At 38.3% G+C, this 22,691-nt stretch overlaps 3 protein-coding genes across 3 annotated transcripts; all 3 read right to left on the reverse strand.

The window, feature by feature from the left end:
• Window positions 1-11,554: 11,554 nt before the first annotated feature.
• LOC124876868 (olfactory receptor 1-like) lies at window positions 11,555-12,523 on the reverse strand. Its single transcript, XM_047379893.1, has one exon. It carries the CDS (start codon window positions 12,521-12,523, stop codon window positions 11,555-11,557), a length of 969 nt encoding a protein of 322 aa, XP_047235849.1.
• A 1,377-nt stretch (window positions 12,524-13,900) lies between these two features.
• Window positions 13,901-14,869, reverse strand: LOC124876953 (olfactory receptor 1-like). The gene has a single exon (XM_047380020.1). It carries the CDS (start codon window positions 14,867-14,869, stop codon window positions 13,901-13,903), a length of 969 nt encoding a protein of 322 aa, XP_047235976.1.
• Window positions 14,870-16,246: 1,377 nt separating this feature from the next.
• On the reverse strand, window positions 16,247-17,215 carry LOC124876901 (olfactory receptor 1-like). Its single transcript, XM_047379949.1, has one exon. The coding sequence runs from the start codon at window positions 17,213-17,215 to the stop codon at window positions 16,247-16,249; it is 969 nt and encodes a 322-aa protein (XP_047235905.1).
• Between the last annotated feature and the right edge of the window lie 5,476 nt (window positions 17,216-22,691).

The following is a 22,691-nucleotide window of genomic DNA, read 5'->3' on the forward strand; positions in this document are numbered from 1 at the left end:
ACAAATGTGACTAGACAAGACAAATGGAAAAAGTACAAGCTATGTCAGGGCAGATTTGAGGTAAGCACTACAAAAACATGTTTCAATCAAAAGGAAAGTTTTGATCTTGTAGAAACTTCCTCTGCAACTTGTGTGGAATGTAGTGGGCTTACATATTTTCTTTATTTCTTTAATTATGTATTCTGTCTACATATAATCCTAGTTTCTTCCTGTTTTACTTTAGGTATTATTTCTATTTTATTGGATTTTCTTTTACCATTCAAGAATATTTTGTTAGCTATATGTTAGGGCTGCATGACATCAAGAAAATATGCAAGTGCGATACTATCGCTGGATTTTGTTAAGATGATATTGCATAAGATTAACTCATATTTTCTCATTTCTTCTTATTCCACTATGATGGAAAGCCACATAGGGTAATATCCACACCTCACCACTAGTTTATTCCACTTTAGTTTACTTTGTAGTCACTTCTTCAAATTTATATTCCTCATAATTCAATATATTGTTTGTTAAATTAGCTTATTTTTCCATCACACCTTGTAATGTTTATATTGAGTGCAAACATATCCACACTGCAAGGTCGAACTATTCTTTTCTGTTGTATTGATACCTCTTTATTTGTTTGAGTTACCTGGGGGTTTCACTGCTCCTTCCTAGATGGCAAAACAGACATCATGACACAAGACAAGGGGGGGATGGGTCACTGAGGCTTTGCTGCCCACTCACAGGTGCTGCCCTTGCTAGATGAGAAAAGAGGCCACATTAGGAAAGTAGAGGGAAAAAAATCATATTTCACACTTTATCCTTAGCAGGATACAGTTTAAGATTGCAAAAAACCTCAGCACAAAGAAGCAACAAGTTTACAAAACATCATGCCGGGAACGGTGAAGGTGGTGTGAGGGGTGCATATGTTTATCTTGAGCATGCGTGTGGGTGTGAGTGAGTGTGTGCAAGTAAGTCCATGAACCACTGTCACAGAGGCCATTATCCTTGATGGTACGTTGGAATGTTCATCAACCAGCCACAAAGTTCTGAGCAAGTCCACAAATATCCTCAGGGAAGGGAGGGGGCAGAGGGAGCAGAGCGTCATGTTTACATAACTTCCAGGAGAGGTTGAAGATAGCCAGCCATCAAGGCCATGCAGGGGAGCCAGATTCAGAAAAACAACAATTATTTGGGTTAGGCTGAATCTTAATTTTCCGTCAGCCTTGAGAGTCTCGCTGGTGCTTCTCAAAGGCTAATCCAAACAGCCAAATTCCTGGTCTTTCGCCAGATCCGAGCGAACAACTTTCTCCAAGATTTATACCATTTCACCCCAGAGTCCAGGAACCGCAACCTGCGTGCGATCCTAAGGATCACATCCAGTCTGCAATTCAGCTCACGTAACATCTCATTCTGAGTGCTGATCGCCCTGAAGATCCCATCATACATGCCAGGCAGCCTTACAATTGCCAGAACAGCTGCTGACACTCTCCGAATTTCTCGATATGCCAGGTAACCGCTGACTCCAAAAAGCAGAAATCCTGATATCAAACATCCAATTATATACACATCTTCCACATCTTCGACTGACATTATCGACAAACACACAATCCTCCACTTCTGCCAGGAGTCCATTGTGTATCCAGAGAAAAATGTCCAGTCCTTCACCCTGTCTTCTCCTCAAGAAAATTTGATCAATTGCATTGAGAGACCAGCTGACCAAATCCATAACTAAGAATTTGGAAGATATGCTAGAAGAGGCTCCAAAGACAAGACACAGAGCTGAAGCAGGGCAGATATGAGAGGGGGTGGGAGACAGAGAAAAAGCATCCTCCTCCACCGAGAGCAGAAAGTTTGCCAGTTTGTAATGTGGGAGCCATTTTGTCTTTCCCTTGTGTGTTATATTTACCATATTACACACAAGGGCCACACCATAGTTAAAGTTCCCTTATCTCTCAGTTCAGGAAGTCAGTTGGTCTTATGTTTGTTCGATTTTAGTTTGTTGAGTTGACCTATTTTACAGGCCTGCTTGTCCAAGTGTTGGAGTTTTCATACTTCTGGGTAAATAAAAGCATACATTTTTGAATGTAACACCTGTGTCCTCTACTTTATGGCTTTTGACAATCCTTTGTAACCTTTACAGTTTTCCCACCATTTTATTTGAGCTGTAGCATCTATGCTAAGCAGAAATACATATACCATGTGCATCAAGAGCAGTTAAAAGCCACCCCAACAAGCTGCATATTTCATTGGTATAAAGAATTTAATTGAATAGCACTTGGAAAATTATGTCCAACCAAATATTGCACTCAAGCAATCTGTGACACCGATGTTGCGATTAAGATTGCGATTAGACAAATATTGTGCAGCTCTAGAAACAGTTTTTATCCATCTTATGTTTTTAACTCAGATAATAGTTTCATAGGTTTTACTGTTGTAACAGTTTTATGGGCTGGATGGTACAGTTGTTAGCATGACTGACTCGCAACCACAGGGTTTTGTGTTCTAGAGATGAAACTGTTTAAATGAAGTATCTGTATTGGACCCAATATTGAGATTCTTGGATTGGATTTGGGGTTGAGGCCACCAGTCCATCCCTAGATCCAAGAGCTATGATCTTGTAGCTGCAGTTCATACTTTGACAGATTTTATTCAATAGGTTTAAGCTTTTGGCTAAAAAATTGTTGTACACTTAAGTAATAAAATTCACATAATTATCTTATACCATGTATAAAAACAGATGTATCAGTAGATGTGTTTTTTAGATTTGCCAGACTCCTTAAATATTAAACCTGACGAGAGCCTGTTATAGAAGCCTGCTGTAAAGAAAAGTCACAGCCATCAAAATAATGCTGACTTATTTGCCTCTCCCTCCTCCTCCTACACTTAGGTGCAAAACACAGTCGCACGTGCTTGTCTCCGCGAACTCAAAGCAGCGTCTGCCGGACATGTCTGCGCAAAGCTTAATTTTTACGACAGTGTAGGCGGTGTCACACAATATCCACGTATGCTTAACATTAATAGTGCTTCTGCCCAGATGTTTCTTTAAAGTAATGGCTGGAGTAGAAGGCATTTTGGTGCGACACTAGATGAAAAACGCTTGTATTTTCTTCCAATCAGCATCCATGCATGGCTGCATACACACTGCCTACATTTGTACTCATAAAATCTGTGATTTCAAAATCTTGTCCAGCTGTTGACCGATGTTTGTCAGGTTTAATGAAGACACAAGGAGAGGAATATATACAAACAAACAGACAAATAAGGCTATTTCACTAATTTTCACCTAATTATTTTGAAGAAGAAAAGAAAAAGTATGGCCACAATCATTTTTCTGAATGTCTAATAACTCAAAAAAGATGTTGATAATAGAAACAAACATTCAGTATTTTATAATTGCAGCAAAACTCAGTTCTGTGTAAGAAATGTCACTTTTATTCAAGGAGCTCTTTTCATGCAAGCATTTCTACTTCAACAGTGGAAGAATTATTTTGCTAGGTAGTTAACATTACTGGCCAATATATGTTGAAGGCTAAATATAATGCACTTGATATAGAGCTGCAAACAAAAAATGTGTTATGATTTGGGGTTGTTTGGTTTTTGGTTTCTGGGTTTTTCTTATATTTCTCTCACAGGTTTTGAATCATGCTTCTGTTTATTTTTCTGGTCATGTTTTAGTCTTGTTCATATTTTGTCAAGTTTGGTTTTTGGTTCTGGTCATGCTTTAGTTTTTGTTTGTATTCAAGAGTCTCTGTTCTTGCTCCAGCCACGTTCTGTTCTGTCTGTTATCTTTATCCGGTTCACCTGCTCCAAAATAATTTGTCTCCTAGCTCCACCTGGTTTACTCTCCATATATTCACTCCTGTTCAGTTGTTCATCGCGGAAACATTATTCAAATATTGCTCTTGTCCTGTAGTCACGCCACGCCTGTCTTGACCAGCCTGGCCAAGTCTGGTTTTTTTTGCCTGTTCCGCCTGCCCGTTCGTTGTTTTGTTCCTGCCTCTTTTTAGAGTGAGTTTTTGTTTTTTATTTGTTTTTTTCACTTACCATCACAATGCCTGCTCGTCTGCATTCTGGGGTTCTATCTCGCAAACCATAAAAAAATTATCAATAAATGGGAACATGTTACTTAGCTGTCTGTTTGATTTTATTAGCATAATAATAGACTCAATGTTAACACTAACTACCTCAAGTAGGTTTGTGATTTGAAATAAAAGGAAGGTCTTTAATTTGAACTACACGAGTGTAATTTATTTTTAGTGTAATGTTTCAACACTGTCAGAAAACAGTCAAATAATGTATCCTGTTTTCTCACCTGATTCCATGAATCTATTTTGATTACGATGCATAGCAGAAAATTGATTAATTTCATTTACAAATTTTGCAGCAATGCCAAGAAATGCAAGGCTATAGAAGTATAAATATATCCTATTTTTTATTGTAATTTTAGAAATAAATTTGGCAATGGATGCCCTTTTTTTGGCTTGAGCACCTGCCTCCATGTGCATGTTCTGACCAGCACCAGATGAAATTGGGATGTGGTGCTGGTCTGGTTTTAGCTTTTGGGATATCTTTTGTATTTCCCCCCTTAGGCATGATGCTGTCTCTCAACATCAAGTCGAAGCTTAACAAAGTAAAGGCTGCACCTCAGTGTATATTAGATTAACTCTTAACAGCATTTGGGGATTTTACAATTGATCAATATAATTTCACAGTGACAGTTGATTAACCAATGACCATCACTGATTAATCATGGCAAGTTCAACAGATTCTCTTTTTCAAAATAAATGAACTATTGATTTGAGTAAAAAGACAAAGCATTTTGAGATTTTGAGATGTGGAAGTTTTTATTTTCCTGCCACACAATGATAACTATTTTGATAGAATTTCCCCATGAATATTTTCTAAAAACCCTCCAAATGCTCTGAAAGCAGCCCAAATTTTAACAACAAAACAATTTGTTTTGTTGTTAAAATTTGTTGTTAAAATTTTTTCCCCTTAGTTGGGCTTCAAAAGAAGCCCAACTAAGGGGAAACAGTCCAATCTGGCAAATTGCACAACACCACACAGTTTACCCGAATCCAATAAAGCAAACACTAATCAACAACAACAATAAACATGCTGGAACATAATATGCACGCATGATGAGGCCCTTTCACATTTCTACCTGCCCCTTCATATATGCATGCCTAGAACCAGCGCTGTTACTTGAACTGAAGAAAACGGCTGAAATTTAATCAAAAGTTGCTTCAACAAAGTATTACTTTCAAGGTTTGGACATTTATGTAACCAGTCTATTGCACCATTTCAAATTAGTTCCCAAGTTGCTTTATAGAGGTTTGTGGCTGTCAGGATGTGCCATTTTGTTCTTTGTTTTTGTTTATTTTGCCATTAAAGGTTTTCATTGTTCCTTTGATTAGTAGTTTACTTGGTTTAGTTAATATTTGCTTAGATTCTTGTGCTTGTTTACTTACTTTAGATCTAGTTATCCTTTGGTTTATTTTATAGTTTAGTTTCTCCACTGTCCCAGTGTCTCCCAGTCCGGTCACCATAGTAACCATTTATTCCCTCAGTCGACACAGCCAGTTCCCACACCTGTTCCCACTTCTCCTCTGATTACCTTAGCTTCCTTTCATTGGTCCACTCTCATCCTCTCCCTGCTTATATAGCTGGTTGTTCTAGTTATTCTCCACTGGTTCCTCATTTCATGCTCGTCATGTTGTTACGTCTGTCCTTTTGATTATACTCCCTGAGATATCTTGCCTTTGAATCTCCTATGACTTTGTAAGTGCTTACCATTGAGCCTGAATTAGAGAGATCTGTTTTCAATATGGTGAGCCCTAGCGACTGTTTGCATCTTGGTCTAAAATAACCTCAGACGGTGACAGGGGCAACATTTTTGACTTTAATAAAAGCTTGTAATACAAGAAAAGAGCTAAAAAAATCAAGTAGGTTTGAACATTTATTAATCTGGATTACCTGTCCAGGGTGTGCCTTGCCTTTCGCCCATTGACAGCTGGAGATGTGCAGAACTACTCACGCAACCCTGCACAGATTAGCTGGTATAAACAATGGATGGATGGATGGATGTTCATTCATCTATGTTTTGCATTTCAAACAGTGGTTCATGAAGGTAAAAGATTCAGCAAGAAATCCAAAATTTCCTTTCAGTTTGGTTTCTTCTTTGCAACGACACTTCCTAGCAAATTCATCAAGAGTGGGAAGTTAGCCTTTAATCAATTGAGAACAATAACTTCAAACGTAGAGGAACTGACAATAGTCCCTACTGCTTCACATTCAGCTACAGTGCATCCCAAAGTTATGGCTTGAAGACACCAGCAGAATCACATCAGCAGCTGCAAAAAGCATACAGAAGACCTTGTGGTTTCCAAACCAGACACCCTCCCCTAACAACTTGAGACCCTACACATGAACAACCGTAAAAACAATCAGTGACATGTGGGAGCCCAGAGTAAATGGTAAATGGCCTACACTTGTATAGCACATTATCAAGTAAAAGCACTTTACACTGCAATCAGTCATCCACCCATTCATACACCCATTCACACAGTGACAATGGTAAGCTACAGGGGTTGGACAATGAAACTGAAACACCTGGTTTTAGACCACAATAATTTATTAGTATGGTGAAGGGCCTCCTTTTGCAGCCAATACAGCATCAATTCGTCTTGGGAATGACATATACAAGTCCTGCACAGTGGTCAGAGGGATTTTAAGCCATTCTTCTTGCAGGATAGTGGCCAGGTCACTACATGATACTGGTGGAGGAAAACGTTTCCTGACTCGCTCCTCCAAAACACTCCAAAGTGGCTCAATAATATTTAGATCTGGTGACTGTGCAGGCCATGGGAGATGTTCAACTTCACTTTCATGTTCATCAAACCAATCTTTCACCAGTCTTGCTGTGTGTATTGATGCATTGTCATCCTGATACACGGCACCGCCTTCAGGATACAATGTTTGAACCATTGAGCACATGGTCCTCAAGAATGGTTCGGTAGTCCTTGGCAGTGACGCGCCCATCTAACACAAGTATTGGGCCAAGGGAATGCCATGATATGGCAGCCCAAACCATCACTGATCCACCCCCATGCTTCACTCTGGTCATGCAACAGTCTGGGTGGTACGCTTCTTTGGGGCTTCTCCACACCGTAACTCTCCCAGATGTGGGGAAAACAGTAAAGGTGGACTCATCAGAGAACAATACATGTTTCACATTGTCCACAGCCCAAGATTTGCGCTCCTTGCACCATTGAAACTGACGTTTGGCATTGGCATGAGTGACCAAAGGTTTGGCTATAGCAGCCCGGCCGTGTATATTGACCCTGTGGAGCTCCCGACGGACAGTTCTGGTGGAAACAGGAGAGTTGAGGTGCACATTTAATTCTGCTGTGATTTGGCAAGCCGTGGTTTTATGTTTTTTGGATACAATTCGGGTTAGCACCGGAACGTCCCTTTCAGACAGCTTCCTCTTGCGTCCACAGTTAATCCTGTTGGATGTGGTTCATCCTTCTTGGTGGTATGCTGACATTACCCTGGATACCGTGGCTCTTGATACATCACAAAGATTTGCTGTCTTGGTGACAGATGCGCCAGCAACACGTACACCAACAATTTGTCCTCTTTTGAACTCTGGTATGTCATCCATAATGTTGTGTGCATTTCAATATTTTGAGCAAAACTGTGCTCTTACCCTGCTAATTGAACCTTCACACTCTGCTCTTACTGGTGCAATGTGCAATCAATGAAGACTGGCTACCAGGCTGGTCCAATTTAGCCATGAAACCTCCCACACTAAAATGACAGGTGTTTCAGTTTCATTGTCCAGCCCCTGTACATTGTAGCCACAGCTGCCCTGGGGTAGACTGACAGAAGAGAGGCTGCCATACAATCGGGACCACCGAGCCCTCTAACCACCATCAGCAGGCAATGCAGAATTATTGTCATGCTGTTATTATATTTTGATGGGCTTTAATGGCAGATAAAGTGTCTTGCCCAAGGACACAACAACTGAGATGGACAGAGTGGGGCTGGAACTGGCAACCCTCTGCTGCTGTCGCCCAATTTATATATCAGAATCAGAATCAGCTTTATTGCAAGGTTCGTACATACAAACAAAGAATTTGACTCTGGTACACTTTGCTCTCTGAGCTTTTTGTTTTTTGCATTATAAGATATATTATGCATACATCTTTATGTCCTTAAATACATATATACAATATACACATATACAAAGGTGGATTTGCAACTTCAGTATGCAGTTGTTTGGTACTCTATTAAATGTTCATCAGACAAACAGCCTGGGCGAAGAAACTGTCTCTGTGGCGGTTGGTTTTAGTAAACAGTGCTCTGTAGCGACGGCCTGAAGGTACAACTCTGAACAGTTTATGTGCAGGGTGTGTGGGGTCTACAGAGATTTTAGCAGCTCTTGTCCTGACCGTAGACCTGTATAAGTCCTGGATGGAGGGAAGGTCAGCCCTGATTATTCTCTCTGCAGTCCTGATTATTCGTTGCAGTCTGCACTTGGCCTGTTTTGTGGATGAGCCAAATCACACTGAGATGGATGAGGACAGGACAGGACAGATTGAATGATGGCAGTGTAGAAGATGACCAGCAGCTCCTGTGGAAGGTTGTACTTCTTGAGTTGCCTCAGGAAGTATAGTCTCTGCTGGGTCTTCTTTCGAACAGTGTCTATCTGTGAAGACCATCTCAGGTCCTCAGAGATGGTGGTTCCTAGGAACCTGAAGTGGTCCACAGCTGACACAGTGTTGTTGGTGAGGGGGGTGTATGGGGGTGGTGTTCTCCGAAAGTCCACCACCATTTCCACAGTCTTGAGTGAGTTGAGTTCAAGGTAGTTCTGACAACACCAGTGTACCAGCCGATCCACCTGCTGTCTGTATGCAGACTCATCACCGTCCTGGATCAGACCAATGATATTGGTGTCATCTGCAAACTTCAGGAGTTTCACGGACGAGTCCGCTGAGGTGCAGTCATTTGTATAGAGGGAGAAGAGGAGGGGGGATGGAACACACCCCTGGGGGGCACCAGTACTTATTGATCTGCTGCGGGAGAAGATGCTTCCCAGTCTCACCTGCTGCTGTTGCTCCGTCAGGAAGCTGTTGATCCACTGGCAAGTGGAGGCTGGGACGTTGAGCTGGGTGAGCTTCTGGTGGAGGATGTCTGGTATGATAGTGTTGAAGGCCGAGCTGAAGTCTACAAACAGGATCCTGGCATACGTCCCTGGACGGTCGAGGTGTTCCAGGATAAAGTGTAGACCTAATTTAACAGCATCATCTGCCGAGCTGTTTGCCCTGTAAGCAAACTGCAGCGGGTCCAGCTGGGGGCCTGTGTCTTTCAGGTGCTTCAACACCAGCCGCTCAAAGGATCATATTTGCACACAGAAGAAAAAGGGATTTCACTTCACTTGACCTCACTTCATTATTGTCCCCGTAGGGCAACTTGCCTTACAGCCAAGTGAATATAGAAACCCTATCATAGACACAATCTCTCTACAACAATAAGTCAAAAAAGTAAAACAGTAAGTTCAAATATCAATGAAAACATCAGGGTGAATAACAAAAGGAAATACAGATGATAATTTTTTTAATTTACCTGAGTAATTACTATTCTATCTGTTAGTTCTTGCTTTTGGGTATCTATTTTCCAATCAGATCATTGAAGCTAATATGCAGTATAGCTGGGTGATCAGGACAGTGGAGAGTGCCTTTAATCTTTTGTGTCTTCAAGAAAATATTTTCCCTCAAACACAGCGACGAAGCTGTAGCCAAAAAGCTGTTGGATCTCCGGTAGCACCAGCAGTCCGTAGCTGAAATGACCATCGATTTTCAAATTCTGGCTGCAGAAGCAGGTTGGAACGAACCAGCACTGAAAGGCACCTTCAAAAATGCATTAAACAAAAACATAAAAGACGAACTAGCTAGCCGGGAAGAACCCAAAACCCTCGATGATCTAAGGAATTTATCCATCCGTATCGATAACCATCTGAGAGAAAGACAAAGAGAAAGGAAGAACCTGACCAAGACTGAACCTGTAAGTCATCAGTCTACCTTGAAAACTTCTGAAATTAAAGTAAAACCTGTTGTTCTCACCCCCCAGATGGAACCCATGTAACTTGGCCAGACCAGACTTACTCCTGATGAGTAAGTCTGGGGTCTGGTCTGGCCATGCAACTGAGGAGTCTGGTCTGGACATGCAACTTGGCCAGACCAGACCCCTCATCTGGAGTAAGTCTGGTCTGGACCCCAATCGTTTCTATTTTCTCTCAGCCACCCAGTTCCAAGTTATTCAATGGAGCCTTGCCTCTCTCCCAATTAGTGAGCTGATCCCTGCAAACAGACGAGTATGGACTCCTGACATTGCCAAAAAACATTATCTTAATAAACCCGTTTAAAACTTTTCTGTTCCCCTGGTGTGCTGCTCTAGAGTCTCCTGGTTCAAACAACACTATGACACTTTGCATCTGTGTCAGAACAGCACCAGTTCACATACTTTCCCCCCTCCGCTGTCTCTGTATTGCTGCATTTGTTTCATTTGAGCAACATGCTGGATAGCTCACTGCCAGGCTTGCTGCATATACTGGCCAGCTTCCTCTGATAAATGAACAGCTGTGGTGACTATATGACACTGAGCAAGTGTGCTGCCTAATTAGGTACAACATGCTACTATTGATTTGGACCCCCTTTTGCCTTCAGAACTATCATAATTCTTTATAGGACAGGTACACCGAAATGTCTGTTTTTGGTCCATATTGAGACAACAGTATCATGCAAGTGTGCTGAAATTTGAAAAGAAAATCCTATATACATATAATAGGATTGATAAAAACCAACACAAAACTTTTGCGTTATCCTCATTGCTGTTACATATTCATAATTTTAGATTCCTTCTTAAGTTTTTTTTTTCACTTTTTATGTTCTCTTTATAATTGAAACTATGCAAAGGAAATTTCTAAATTATATAAATTTTTTATGTACAGAACTATACAAAAGTATCAGGCAGGAAAAATTTTCTAAATAAAGAATGCTTTCAAAAATGTAAGTGTTAATCATTTATTTTCATCAGTCAACAATATGCAATGAATGAACAAAAGGAAAATCTAAATCAAATCAATATGTGGTGTGACCAGCCTTTGCCTTCAAAACACTTGCACACAGTGTTTGAAGGAACTCAGCTGGTAGGTTGTTTCAAACATCTTGGAGAACTAACCACAGATCTTCTGTGGATGTAGGCTTTCTCACATCCTTCTGTCTCTTCATGTAATCCCAGACACACTCTATGATGTTGAGATCAGGGTTCTGTGGAGGCCATACTATCACTTCTAGTAATTCTTGTTCTTCTTTACGCTGAAGATGGTTCTTAATGGCTTTGGCTTTATGTTTGGATTGGCTCTCTTAGCATTTTGTAAATTGATAAAAATAAACAATCATCATTTATATATCTGAAAGCATTCTTTGTTTATAACATTTTTTCACTCCTGCCTAAAACGTTTGAAAAGAACTGTACATTTGCATTTGGGCTAAACAATGTCCTATTTTCCTATAACTCTGGATTGCCTCCTCATTTTCAATATTTTCTTCAGTGAACCTTTTATTTCTTGTGTCTGCAAAACATAAATGATTGGGTTCAGCATGGGTGGAAACACAGATGTCAAGGACAAGTTTATGATTCTTGCATTGGGATGTATACTTGCACTCATGGTGAATGTGATTATTATCGGGATAAAATAGATTACCACCAATGAGAGATGAGCTGTGCAGGTTTTAAAAGTATTTGCTCTCTCCTGAGCTGTGGCAACTTTGGCTAAAACACACCCAATACAAATGTAACTAAACACGATGAATACAAAAGGGAGCCACAGAATAAGAACTGGGAACAATCTAGCAATGACTAAATTAGGGAAATTATCATTGCAGGCAAGATTATATATCTGCCCATGGTCACAGAAATAGCTGTTAACAACCAGAGACTTACAGAAGGAAAGTCTTGTGAGCAAACCAACAGCAATTAAATTTGAAAAAATAACAATGAGCCACAAGGAGGCAATCAAAGAAAACATAATCTTATAGGTAACATTTACATGATAGTGCAGAGGAAGCATGATAGCCATCAGTCGGTCATAGCAGAGAGCAACTAGATTCAGAGCCTGCATTGAAAGACAGGTGTAGCAGAAAAAAAAGAACGTCAAACACTCATTGTAGGGGACATAATAGTGATTAAGCAAAAATATGTCAAGAAGCTTTGGAACCAGAGCACAGCTACCTAGCAGGTCCACCAATGCAAGGTTAAAAACTGCAACATACTTCGGAGTTCTTAGGTTATGATCCAGATATATTAAAGCCATTACAGTCGTGTTTCCCAGCACTGAAATAATAAAGACAAAGAAGAGGAAGACGTAGTAATACTTCATATCAGGTAAGCCAATAAATCCACTTATTATAAAATAGGGGGGACGCACGAAAGTAATATTTTCTCCTAAAGCAGCATTAAATAGGTCCATAGTGAGTCTATGCTCCAGACTGTTGTGTCCAATTTCTGTACCAGTGCTGACAGCAGCAGTGCAACCCTTAACATGCAATCATTTCAGAAGTTGTGAGAAGCTTTAACTGTCTTTTAGACCTTTGTATGCTCTGTGTTTGATCCCCTGAGAGGAAACGTTTTCAAATTGGGTTTTCAAAACTATGAGGTAACATTTCCTTCTTGTGTGTTTCTTTACATAAAATCAAGAAGAAAAGGGGGAGAGAGACATTTTCAGACTCAGGATGCCTTTGCTGAGATAGATATACAGTAAATCAGGAAAATAAATAATTGTAGGAATTTTTTTAAAGCTAGAAATAAACTGTTTAGGTGAAAAATTCACTTTATTACACATAAACAAAGTACATGTACATTCTACATTACAGTGGATTAAATCATTTAGGAGTTCAATAACAGTATATATAGCAAAACTAACAACATAGAAGACCTGAGTTGCATTTTGTTTTCTTAATTGAATTTTATTTACGTTCTGACTTTGGTTATTGTGCTTTGAAATGGATTTTGATCTTCATAAATAGCATAAAATGGATGTTGCAATCATGGCCCACAAGAATCTGACTTTTTGTGGATAAGTACACATTTCAATGGCATAAGATTTAGCCAAAATAATCTGGTATTCCGCAAAGAGGAAAATGTCAAAACATGCAATACTTAGAGTCACCTTATGTGGTCATCTCATTATCTAAACTAGTAACATGTTTTAAAACTAAAAAACACACATAAAGCACATATACTAAACTTTAATTTTGCTCTATCTTGAGACAACAGCATCATGCAGTTGCTGCAGATTTGTTGACTGAACATCTACAACCCAAATCTCCTGTTCCAATACAGTCATGGAGGTGCTCATTTTGAGATGGTTTGACCATTGTGACATGGTGCATATTCCTGCTGGAAATACCCATTAGACAATGGAAACCTGGTCACTTTGGGATGGACATGGTCAGCAACATTTTTCAAGTAGGTTGTGGTGTTTAAATGAGGTTTAGATTGTGTGCTAAATGTGAAAAATTATTCGACTATTACATCACTACCAGTAGCTTGTATAACGAACACAATGCAGGAATAATCCACGTTTTCATTGTTTTCACAAGCTTTTCATGCAACAGAAACATTACATTGAAAGATGGAAGAATATTTTGCATTTTGAGTCTCCGGAATATTACAAAATATTTCATAAAATTCACTTTGTTTACAATCCTGTCAATTTTATTACTGTCAAACCCTTTTGGTTCAAGCACAAGAACAATGTTGAATTATTAAGACTTTAAATATTGTGTCACAAGCGTGACACAATATTTCAGTTTTATATATATTTGCATTTGGGCTAAAGAAGATCCTATTTTCCTATAACTCTGGATTGCCTCCTCATTTTTAATATTTTCTTCAGTGAACCTTTTATTTCTTGTGTCTGCAAAACATAAATGATTGGGTTCAACATGGGTGGAAACACAGAGGTCAAGGACAAGTTTATGATTCTTGCATTGGGATGTATACTTGCACTCATGGTAAATGTGATTATTATCGGGATAAAATAGATTACCACCAATGAGAGATGAGCTGTGCAGGTTTTAAAAGTATTTGCTCTCTCCTGAGCTGTGGCAACTTTGGCTAAAACACAGCCAATACAAATGTAACTAAACACGATGAATACAAAAGGGAGCCACAGAATAAGAACTGGGAACAATCTAGCAATGACTGAATTAGGGAAATTATCATTGCAGGCAAGTTTATATATCTGGCCATGGTCACAGAAATAGCTGTTAACAACCAGAGACTTACAGAAGGAAAGTCTTGTGAGCAAACCAACAGCAATTAAATTTGAAAAAATAACAATGAGCCAGAAGGAGGCAATCAAAGAAAACATAATCTTATAGGTAACATTTACATGATAGTGCAGAGGAAGCATGATAGCCATCAGTCGGTCATAGCAAAGAGCAACTAGATTCAGAGCCTGCATTGAAAGGCAGGTGTAGCAGAAAAAAAAGAACGTCAAACACTCATTGTAGGGGACATAATAGTGATTAAGCAAAAATATGTCAAGAAGCTTTGGAACCAGAGCACAGCTACCTAGCAGGTCCACCAATGCAAGGTTAAAAACTGCAACATACTTCGGAGTTCTTAGATTATGATCCAGATATATTAAAGCCATTACAGTCGTGTTTCCCAGCACTGAAATAATAAAGACAAAGAAGAGGAAGACGTAGTAATACTTCATATCAGGTAAGCCAATAAATCCACTTATTATAAAATAGGGGGGACGCACGAAAGTAATATTTTCTCCTAAAGCAGCATTAAATAGGTCCATAGTGAGTCTATGGTCCAGACTTTTGTATCCAATTTCTGTACCAGTGCTGACAGCAGCAGTGCAACCCTTAACATGCAATCATTTCAGAAGTTGTGAGAAGCTTTAACTGTCTTTTAGACCTTTGTATGCTCTGTGTTTGATCCCCTGAGAGGAAACGTTTTCAAATTGGGTTTTCAAAACTATGAGGTAACATTTCCTTCTTGTGTGTTTCTTTACATAAAATCAAGAAGAAAAGGGGGAGAGAGACATTTTCAGACTCAGGATGCCTTTGCTGAGATAGATATACAGTAAATCAGGAAAATAAATAATTGTAGGAATTTTTATAAAACTAGAAATAAACTGTTTAGGTGAAAAATTCACTTTATTACACATAAACAAAGTACATGTACATTCTACATTACAGTGGATTAAATCATTTAGGAGTTCAATAACAGTATATATAGCAAAACTAACAACATAGAAGACCTGAGTTGCATTTTGTTTTCTTAATTGAATTTTATTTACGTTCTGACTTTGGTTATTGTGCTTTGAAATGGATTTTGATCTTCATAAATAGCATAAAATGGATGTTGCAATCATGGCCCACAAGAATCTGACTTTTTGTGGATAAGTACACATTTCAATGGCATAAGATTTAGCCAAAATAATCTGGTATTCCGTAAAGAGGAAAATGTCAAAACATGCAATACTTAGAGTCACCTTATGTGGTCATCTCATTATCTAAACTAGTAACATGTTTTAAAACTAAAAAGCACACATAAAGCACATATACTAAACTTTAATTTTGCTCTATCTTGAGACAACAGCATCATGCAGTTGCTGCAGATTTGTTGACTGAACATCTACAACCCAAATCTCCTGTTCCACTACAGTCATGGAGGTGCTCATTTTGAGATGGTTTGACCATTGTGACATGGTGCATATTCCTGCTGGAAATACCCATTAGACAATGGAAACCTGGTCACTTTGGGATGGACATGGTCAGCAACAATTTTCAAGTAGGTTGTGGTGTTTAAATGAGGTTTAGATTGTGTGCTAAATGTGAAAAATTATTCGACTATTACATCACTACCAGTAGCTTGTATAACGAACACAATGCAGGAATAATCCACGTTTTCATTGTTTTCACAAGCTTTTCATGCAACAGAAACATTACATTGAAAGATGGAAGAATATTTTGCATTTTGAGTCTCCGGAATATTACAAAATATTTCATAAAATTCACTTTGTTTACAATCCTGTCATTTTTATCAGTATCAAACCCTTTTGGTTAAAGCACAAGAACAATGTTGAATTATTAAGACTTTAAATATTGTGTCACAAGCGTGACACAATATTTCAGTTTTATATATATTTGCATTTGGGCTAAAGAAGATCCTATTTTCCTTTAACTCTGGATTGCCTCCTCATTTTTAATATTTTCTTCAGTGAACCTTTTATTTCTTGTGTCTGCAAAACATAAATGATTGGGTTCAACATGGGTGGAAACACAGAGGTCAAGGACAAGTTTATGATTCTTGCATTGGGATGTATACTTGCACTCATGGTAAATGTGATTATTATCGGGATAAAATAGATTACCACCAATGAGAGATGAGCTGTGCAGGTTTTAAAAGTATTTGCTCTCTCCTGAGCTGTGGCAACTTTGGCTAAAACACAGCCAATACAAATGTAACTAAATACGATGAATACAAAAGGGAGCCAGAGAATAAGAACTGGGAACAATCTACCAATGACTGAATTAGGGAAAGTATCATTGCAGGCAAGTTTATATATCTGGCCATGGTCACAGAAATAGCTGTTAACAACCAGAGACTTACAGAAGGAAAGTCTTGTGAGCAAACCAACAGCAATTAAATTTGAAACAATAACAATGAGCCAGAAGGAGGCAATCAAAGAAAACATAATCTTATAGGTAACATTTACATGATAGTGCAGAGGAAGCATGATAGCCATCAGTCGGTCATAGCAAAGAGCAACTAGATTCAGAGCCTGCATTGAAAGGCAGGTGTAGCAGAAAAAATAGAACGTCAAACACTCATTGTAGGGGACATAATAGTGATTAAGCAAAAATATGTCAAGAAGCTTTGGAACCAGAGCACAGCTACCTAGCAGGTCCACCAATGCAAGGTTAAAAACTGCAACATACTTCGGAGTTCTTAGGTTACGATCCAGATATATTAAAGCCATTACAGTTGTGTTTCCCAGCACTGAAATAATAAAGACAAAGAAGAGGAAGACGTAGTAATACTTCATATCAGGTAAGCCAATAAATCCACTTATTATAAAATAGGGGGGACGCACGAAAGTAATATTTTCTCCTAAAGCAGCATTAAATAGGTCCATAGTGAGTCTATGGTCCAGACTGTTGTGTCCAATTTCTGTACCAGTGCTGACAGCAGCAGTGCAACCCTTAACATGCAATCATTTCAGAAGTTGTGAGAAGCTTTAACTGTCTTTTAGACCTTTGTATGCTCTGTGTTTGATCCCGCGAGACCAAACTTTTCCAAATGACATTTTCTAGACTATGAGGTAACATTTCCTTCTTGTATGTTGCTCTAAATGATAAAGACAAGAGAGGGGGGAGAAGTCATTTGTTCTTTTATGATACAAGTTTGAGGTGTAGGGTTCTTTTCCTCCAAGATAGAAATAAAAAAGTAACTCTGATTAAAAAATAATTGTTTTTTGCACACTAACATAAAAAAAGCCCTTACTATTTTAAAAACGCAAATATGTCTAATATTTATATTTTCTGTTCTAAATTTACAAGACAGATTGTCGTTGGGATAATGGGCTTTGATTGCTGTGAGAAAAGAAATACATGACTTTCACATGACACCACTATCAAAGTAGCAAACAGTCTAATATATCCAAATATGTTTTTTTGCTTGTGAAATTGAACAAAATGTAGACCTACTGATTTGTGCATAGACAAGTAGGGAATCCAACTGAACTTTATCTTTCCAGACTACGTTCACTGCATTTAAAAAGTGTTTTTGGTCATTTCCTTATATTTACGATGCTCTGTGTTCTATTGAGTCCACTAAGGGTCAGATGTACCAGTAAAATAATAAATACAGGTGCGCTCAGTTAGTAAATCCATTGACATGAATTTGCAGTCTGTTTTCTACATTTAATTGTCGCATTCTGAGGTTTAGAGTGACCAAAGCACAGACAAGAGCTCGGCAGCAGCATGTTTAAAGGAGTCTTTTACTTTATTTAAAGAATAATCCAAAGGTTTTCCAGACGTAGCAAGAACGTAGCAAAATCACTGCAGATACAAGAAATCCAAAAACTTACGAAGTTGATACTGCAGGAACATAGTAGACAAAGTACATAGACGAAGGTAGGTGAACCAGCGAAGTACAATGAGAACCAGAGAGCTAATAAACAGAGGGAAGTTGAGTATGGACCAATGAGAAACTGAGGCAGGTAATCAGATGAGATGGAATTCAGGTGTGGACCAGGTAGTAGAGAACTGAGGGAATGTGAATAGTTGCTAAGGTGACAAGGCTAGAAACAAAACGAAACACGAGGGAAGCTAGATAAGAACATAACCAAAATAACCTGACTACAAAAACAAAACTATAAATAACAAAGCTCAAGGAAACAGAACTAAGCATAACTATGGACCAAGATAATAAACCAAAAGAGACATAAGAACCTAGAATAACTAAGTAACTAAAGTAAACTGAGAAACTAGAGGGAATAGAAGAAACACCAAAACGTAATAATTAACAAAGAACCCATAAAGAAACCGTGACCGTAAGTAAAAACTAAACCACAGAAAGGGAACCAGGACGAGGAGGAACAGAGAAAATAAACTAGTAAACAAAGAGCGCAGGTGAACAACTATTTAAACATAAATAAACACAGATATACTAAAAGGGAAACTAAACAAGAAACTACAAGAAAGGCAAGGGAACTAGAATACAACGAACATAATAATAGTCATAAGAAAACCATAATAAAAAATAAACTACTAAAAGAACTTAGAGAAATTCCAAACTAATAGAAAACACAAGATCACAACAAAACCAAAGATGTCACTTCACGACAATAATAAACACGCTCGCTCGCCCCTTTATTAGGTATACCTCACTAGTACTGCGTTGGACCCTCTTTTGCTTTTAGAACTAACTTAATCCTTTGAACAAGGTTTTGCACAGTTGCTGCATATTTGTTGGCCACCCATCTATGGTGGGCATCTCACGTTCCACCACATCCCAAAGGTGCTCTATTGGAGTAGTCCTCAGAGATTACCAGTCTACATGTTTTTCGATGTTTCCCTGCTGCCATGCATATAATTTACACAAATGTGTTAATGACGTGCTTCTGCAGCATTTAATGGGATGCTGAGGAGGTAATCCAATTGTTTAAATAAATTGTGCGGGAGCAGAGACACACCTAAAACATGCAGGGCACTGGGTCCTAGGGACCAGGTTTAGGAACCTGGTTTGACTGAGTTCTGGTGACTATGAAGGTCATCAAACCAGTTTTTTGTAAGCTTTGTGACTTGGTGCATTGATCTGCTGGAAGGAGCCATAAGAGGATGGGAAAACTGTGGCGATAAACAGATGGACCTGCCCAGCAATACTCTGGGAAGCTTTGGTGTTTTTGAAGCTCACTTGGTACTAAGGGGCCCAAAATTGACAATATACATCACACTATTACACCATCGCAACAAGACAAGATAGCTTTATAGTTTAATGTAGTTTACAACAAATTCTGAGACGGCACTCTTGATGTCGAGTATGAAGTGGTTTAGGGGTAAGAGAGTGATTGATTTTACACCACCAGGCCCTTCAACTTTGCAGGTTGGCTGAAGTATAAAAAAATGTAATGTATTAATGCCAAAAAATTACTATTGTCTCGAAATATACAAGCATGTGTCTGAGGAATCAACCTAAATTACACAGCTTATACACCCACTTTCTGTCAAACAGGTAACAAGGCCTGGATGATCGGGGAATTGTTCTAGGTATATTGCATCAATCACTGAAAGTTAAAAATAGTTTTGGACAATAAAGAAACACCGAATCATATTCAGTTTTTAGGACAGATCTATTCCAAACCAAATTTTGAGTAATTTTTCTGGATTGCAACCTTAAAGCAAATCCGTCTATCTGAATATTTTGGTTTCAACTCACCATAAACCTGGTAAATCGGTCAAACACACATGGCTGTATTCTCTTTAAGAAGGAAATGATGTCAATATAAACAAGCTGATAAAGCACCAGTAAAACTAGCCTAGAACCACCCCTGCAGGACATTGTGGATGCACCTTCTTTAAGAAAACTTGTTTACGTGATGAGGTGGGTATGCTTTAGTTAATGCAAGCAGTGACACTAATTTGATTCACATTCTTGAACAGTCACACCTATAGGGTGTACAAGGGGTTACCTGACTCTTCCGTTTAATTCTTTAGACTATCAAAACATGCAATTGGTTTAACCATGAAACGTAACTGTCGGTTTTAAACACTAGTAACATGTTTTACAACTATAAAAAAAAAAAAAAATCTGATTTGTTTCTATTGTGCTCCATATAACCACTGCCCGCTTCACCTAACCTGGCAATGAGTTAAAAGAAAAAAACTAAAAATTATTATTTGCACACACAGGCGAAATACGCGCACAGGCGCCGGCAGACAGGAGAAGTTCAGGACGGCTTTCAGTCCAGAGCCGTCAGCCTTCCTGGATCATTATCGGAAAAGTTACACTGAGCGCCTTGAACAGGGGTTATTTTAGGGCAACCACAAAGCAAACCGGAGAGCTGAGTCTGGTGTGTTTGCGCACAGGAATAGGTGGAAGCAGAGCAGCAAACCTCAGGCTTAACCTGAATGCTGATCGTAAGTTAAAGCTAATCACTTGTTCACCCAGCAAGACATGATGCAGAGGTTTACTCTAATGAGCATCAACAGGGTCATGATGAGGAACAGAGTAGAGGGACTTTTACCTGAGCTACAGGTGAAGGTAAATGGCCTGGCTTTGATAGAAAACAGTATGAATCCTCTCTGTGAGCTTCTAGCTGCATTAATCATGATGTGAAAAATATCTGGTTCTTTAGATCAATCAAAATAAAAGTTTTTCAACACAGGGTTCTTCAGATCATAACATTGCATCTCATTGCTGCAGCCGGTCCTATAGTCCACTTTTACAAGTAGAAAAAATAAATTGACGCTGAATACACCGGGAAAACATCTACAGGCGCCTCTAAGACATAGTAGAAAGTGTAAAAGTAAGCATTCGACTTCTTTTTCATATCTTCTTTGCTGATTCTAAACATAAAGCTCTGCATTCTTTAAAGGTGCAGTATGAGAAATAGAAATCATAGAAATTAATCACAGGTGTACTATTAACTAGTTTACTGTTTTTATTTTCTAAATAACACATGTGATATTAAATAAACTAATTAAACAAGGATACAGGATTACTCTAGGCAATATATTCATATCATATTCAGTTATTAATAACTGTACTATTAGTACTAGTAACAGAATAAAAGATGACAGTCCAAGAAAGGTCCAGGATGAGGCTCTGTGGTATGTTTCAAAGACCACAACTTTACACCCATTTCTCTCAGAAAGTGTTGAACAGTTAGAACTTAACTCATGACCCACATGCTCAGTGGAGAACAACAAACTGTACCGTAAATGTTTCATTTATTATTTTTGTATTATTTTTGGAAGACAAAATTTCTTCATTAGTGGAATGAAAGGCTGAAAGATGACAGTAAAACAGCTCATGAAAGAAGGAACAATTTTACTGAAATATTTGGAAAGCTGTCAGCATAATTAAATAAAATAAATGTGTTTTTAGGATCTTACTGTTTTACTAAGTTTTAAATAAATTAACTTTATACCAGTTTCCTTTTTTGAAATGTAAGAAATTAAGACCATGGAGTCTAAGCACAATTATTTGACTCATAGTAAATATCTCTGAGTTTAGAAAAACATTTTGTCAGCAAAAATTTAGATTAGGTTCTTTTTTTTCTAAATACAACAAAATGTGTCATTATCTGCTTCAGCAAAATGTTTTTAATCAATCCTAAACTCTATTTCTGTTACGATGTGGTTTTGGATCGGACCAAAGTGCAGACAAGAGCTCGGCAGGATCATCTTTGTAATTCAAAGATTTATTTATAAGGTCAAAAAATTTAGCAAAATCACTGCAGGTTTCCCAAGGCAAGACGTGGCAAAAACAAAGCATAATCATGGACGAGAACGAGGTGTGACAAACACAAGGAACCAGCCCCGAACAAAGACACAAAACCAACTAATATACTGTGAGATAACAAAGGGCAGGTAATCAGAGAAAACAGGGAACAGGTGTGACGGGGCAGGGAAGCAGAAGGAACAGGTGAAACAAATACAAAGACTGAGCATGGGCAAAGTAACTAATAAACAGAAACACAGACCAAGCAAACCTATAGACAAAGATAAATAATCAAATGGGGAATAAGAAAACTAGAATAATCATGACTAAAGTAAACAGAGAAACTAGAGGGAACATAAGAACAACAATAACAACCTGAGAACAAACAAAGAACCCATAAAGAAAACCTGAATACAAAAGTAAACAAACCTAACCACACTGACTGAAATAACTGGAAAGGAAACAGAGAATAAACTAGTAAAACAAGAAGAGTGCAAAGGAACAAATAATAAAACACAATTAAACACAAAGATACTAAAGATAAATAAAACTAGAGAATCCAGGGAAGACCAAGAACTACAATAATTACAATAATAATAATAATAATAAACCATACAAAGTAATAAGAAAACAACCATAAAAGAACTTAAGTAGTAAACACTAGG

Source organism: Girardinichthys multiradiatus, chromosome 11 (assembly GCF_021462225.1).
Source record: "Girardinichthys multiradiatus isolate DD_20200921_A chromosome 11, DD_fGirMul_XY1, whole genome shotgun sequence".
Taxonomy (NCBI): domain Eukaryota; kingdom Metazoa; phylum Chordata; class Actinopteri; order Cyprinodontiformes; family Goodeidae; genus Girardinichthys; species Girardinichthys multiradiatus.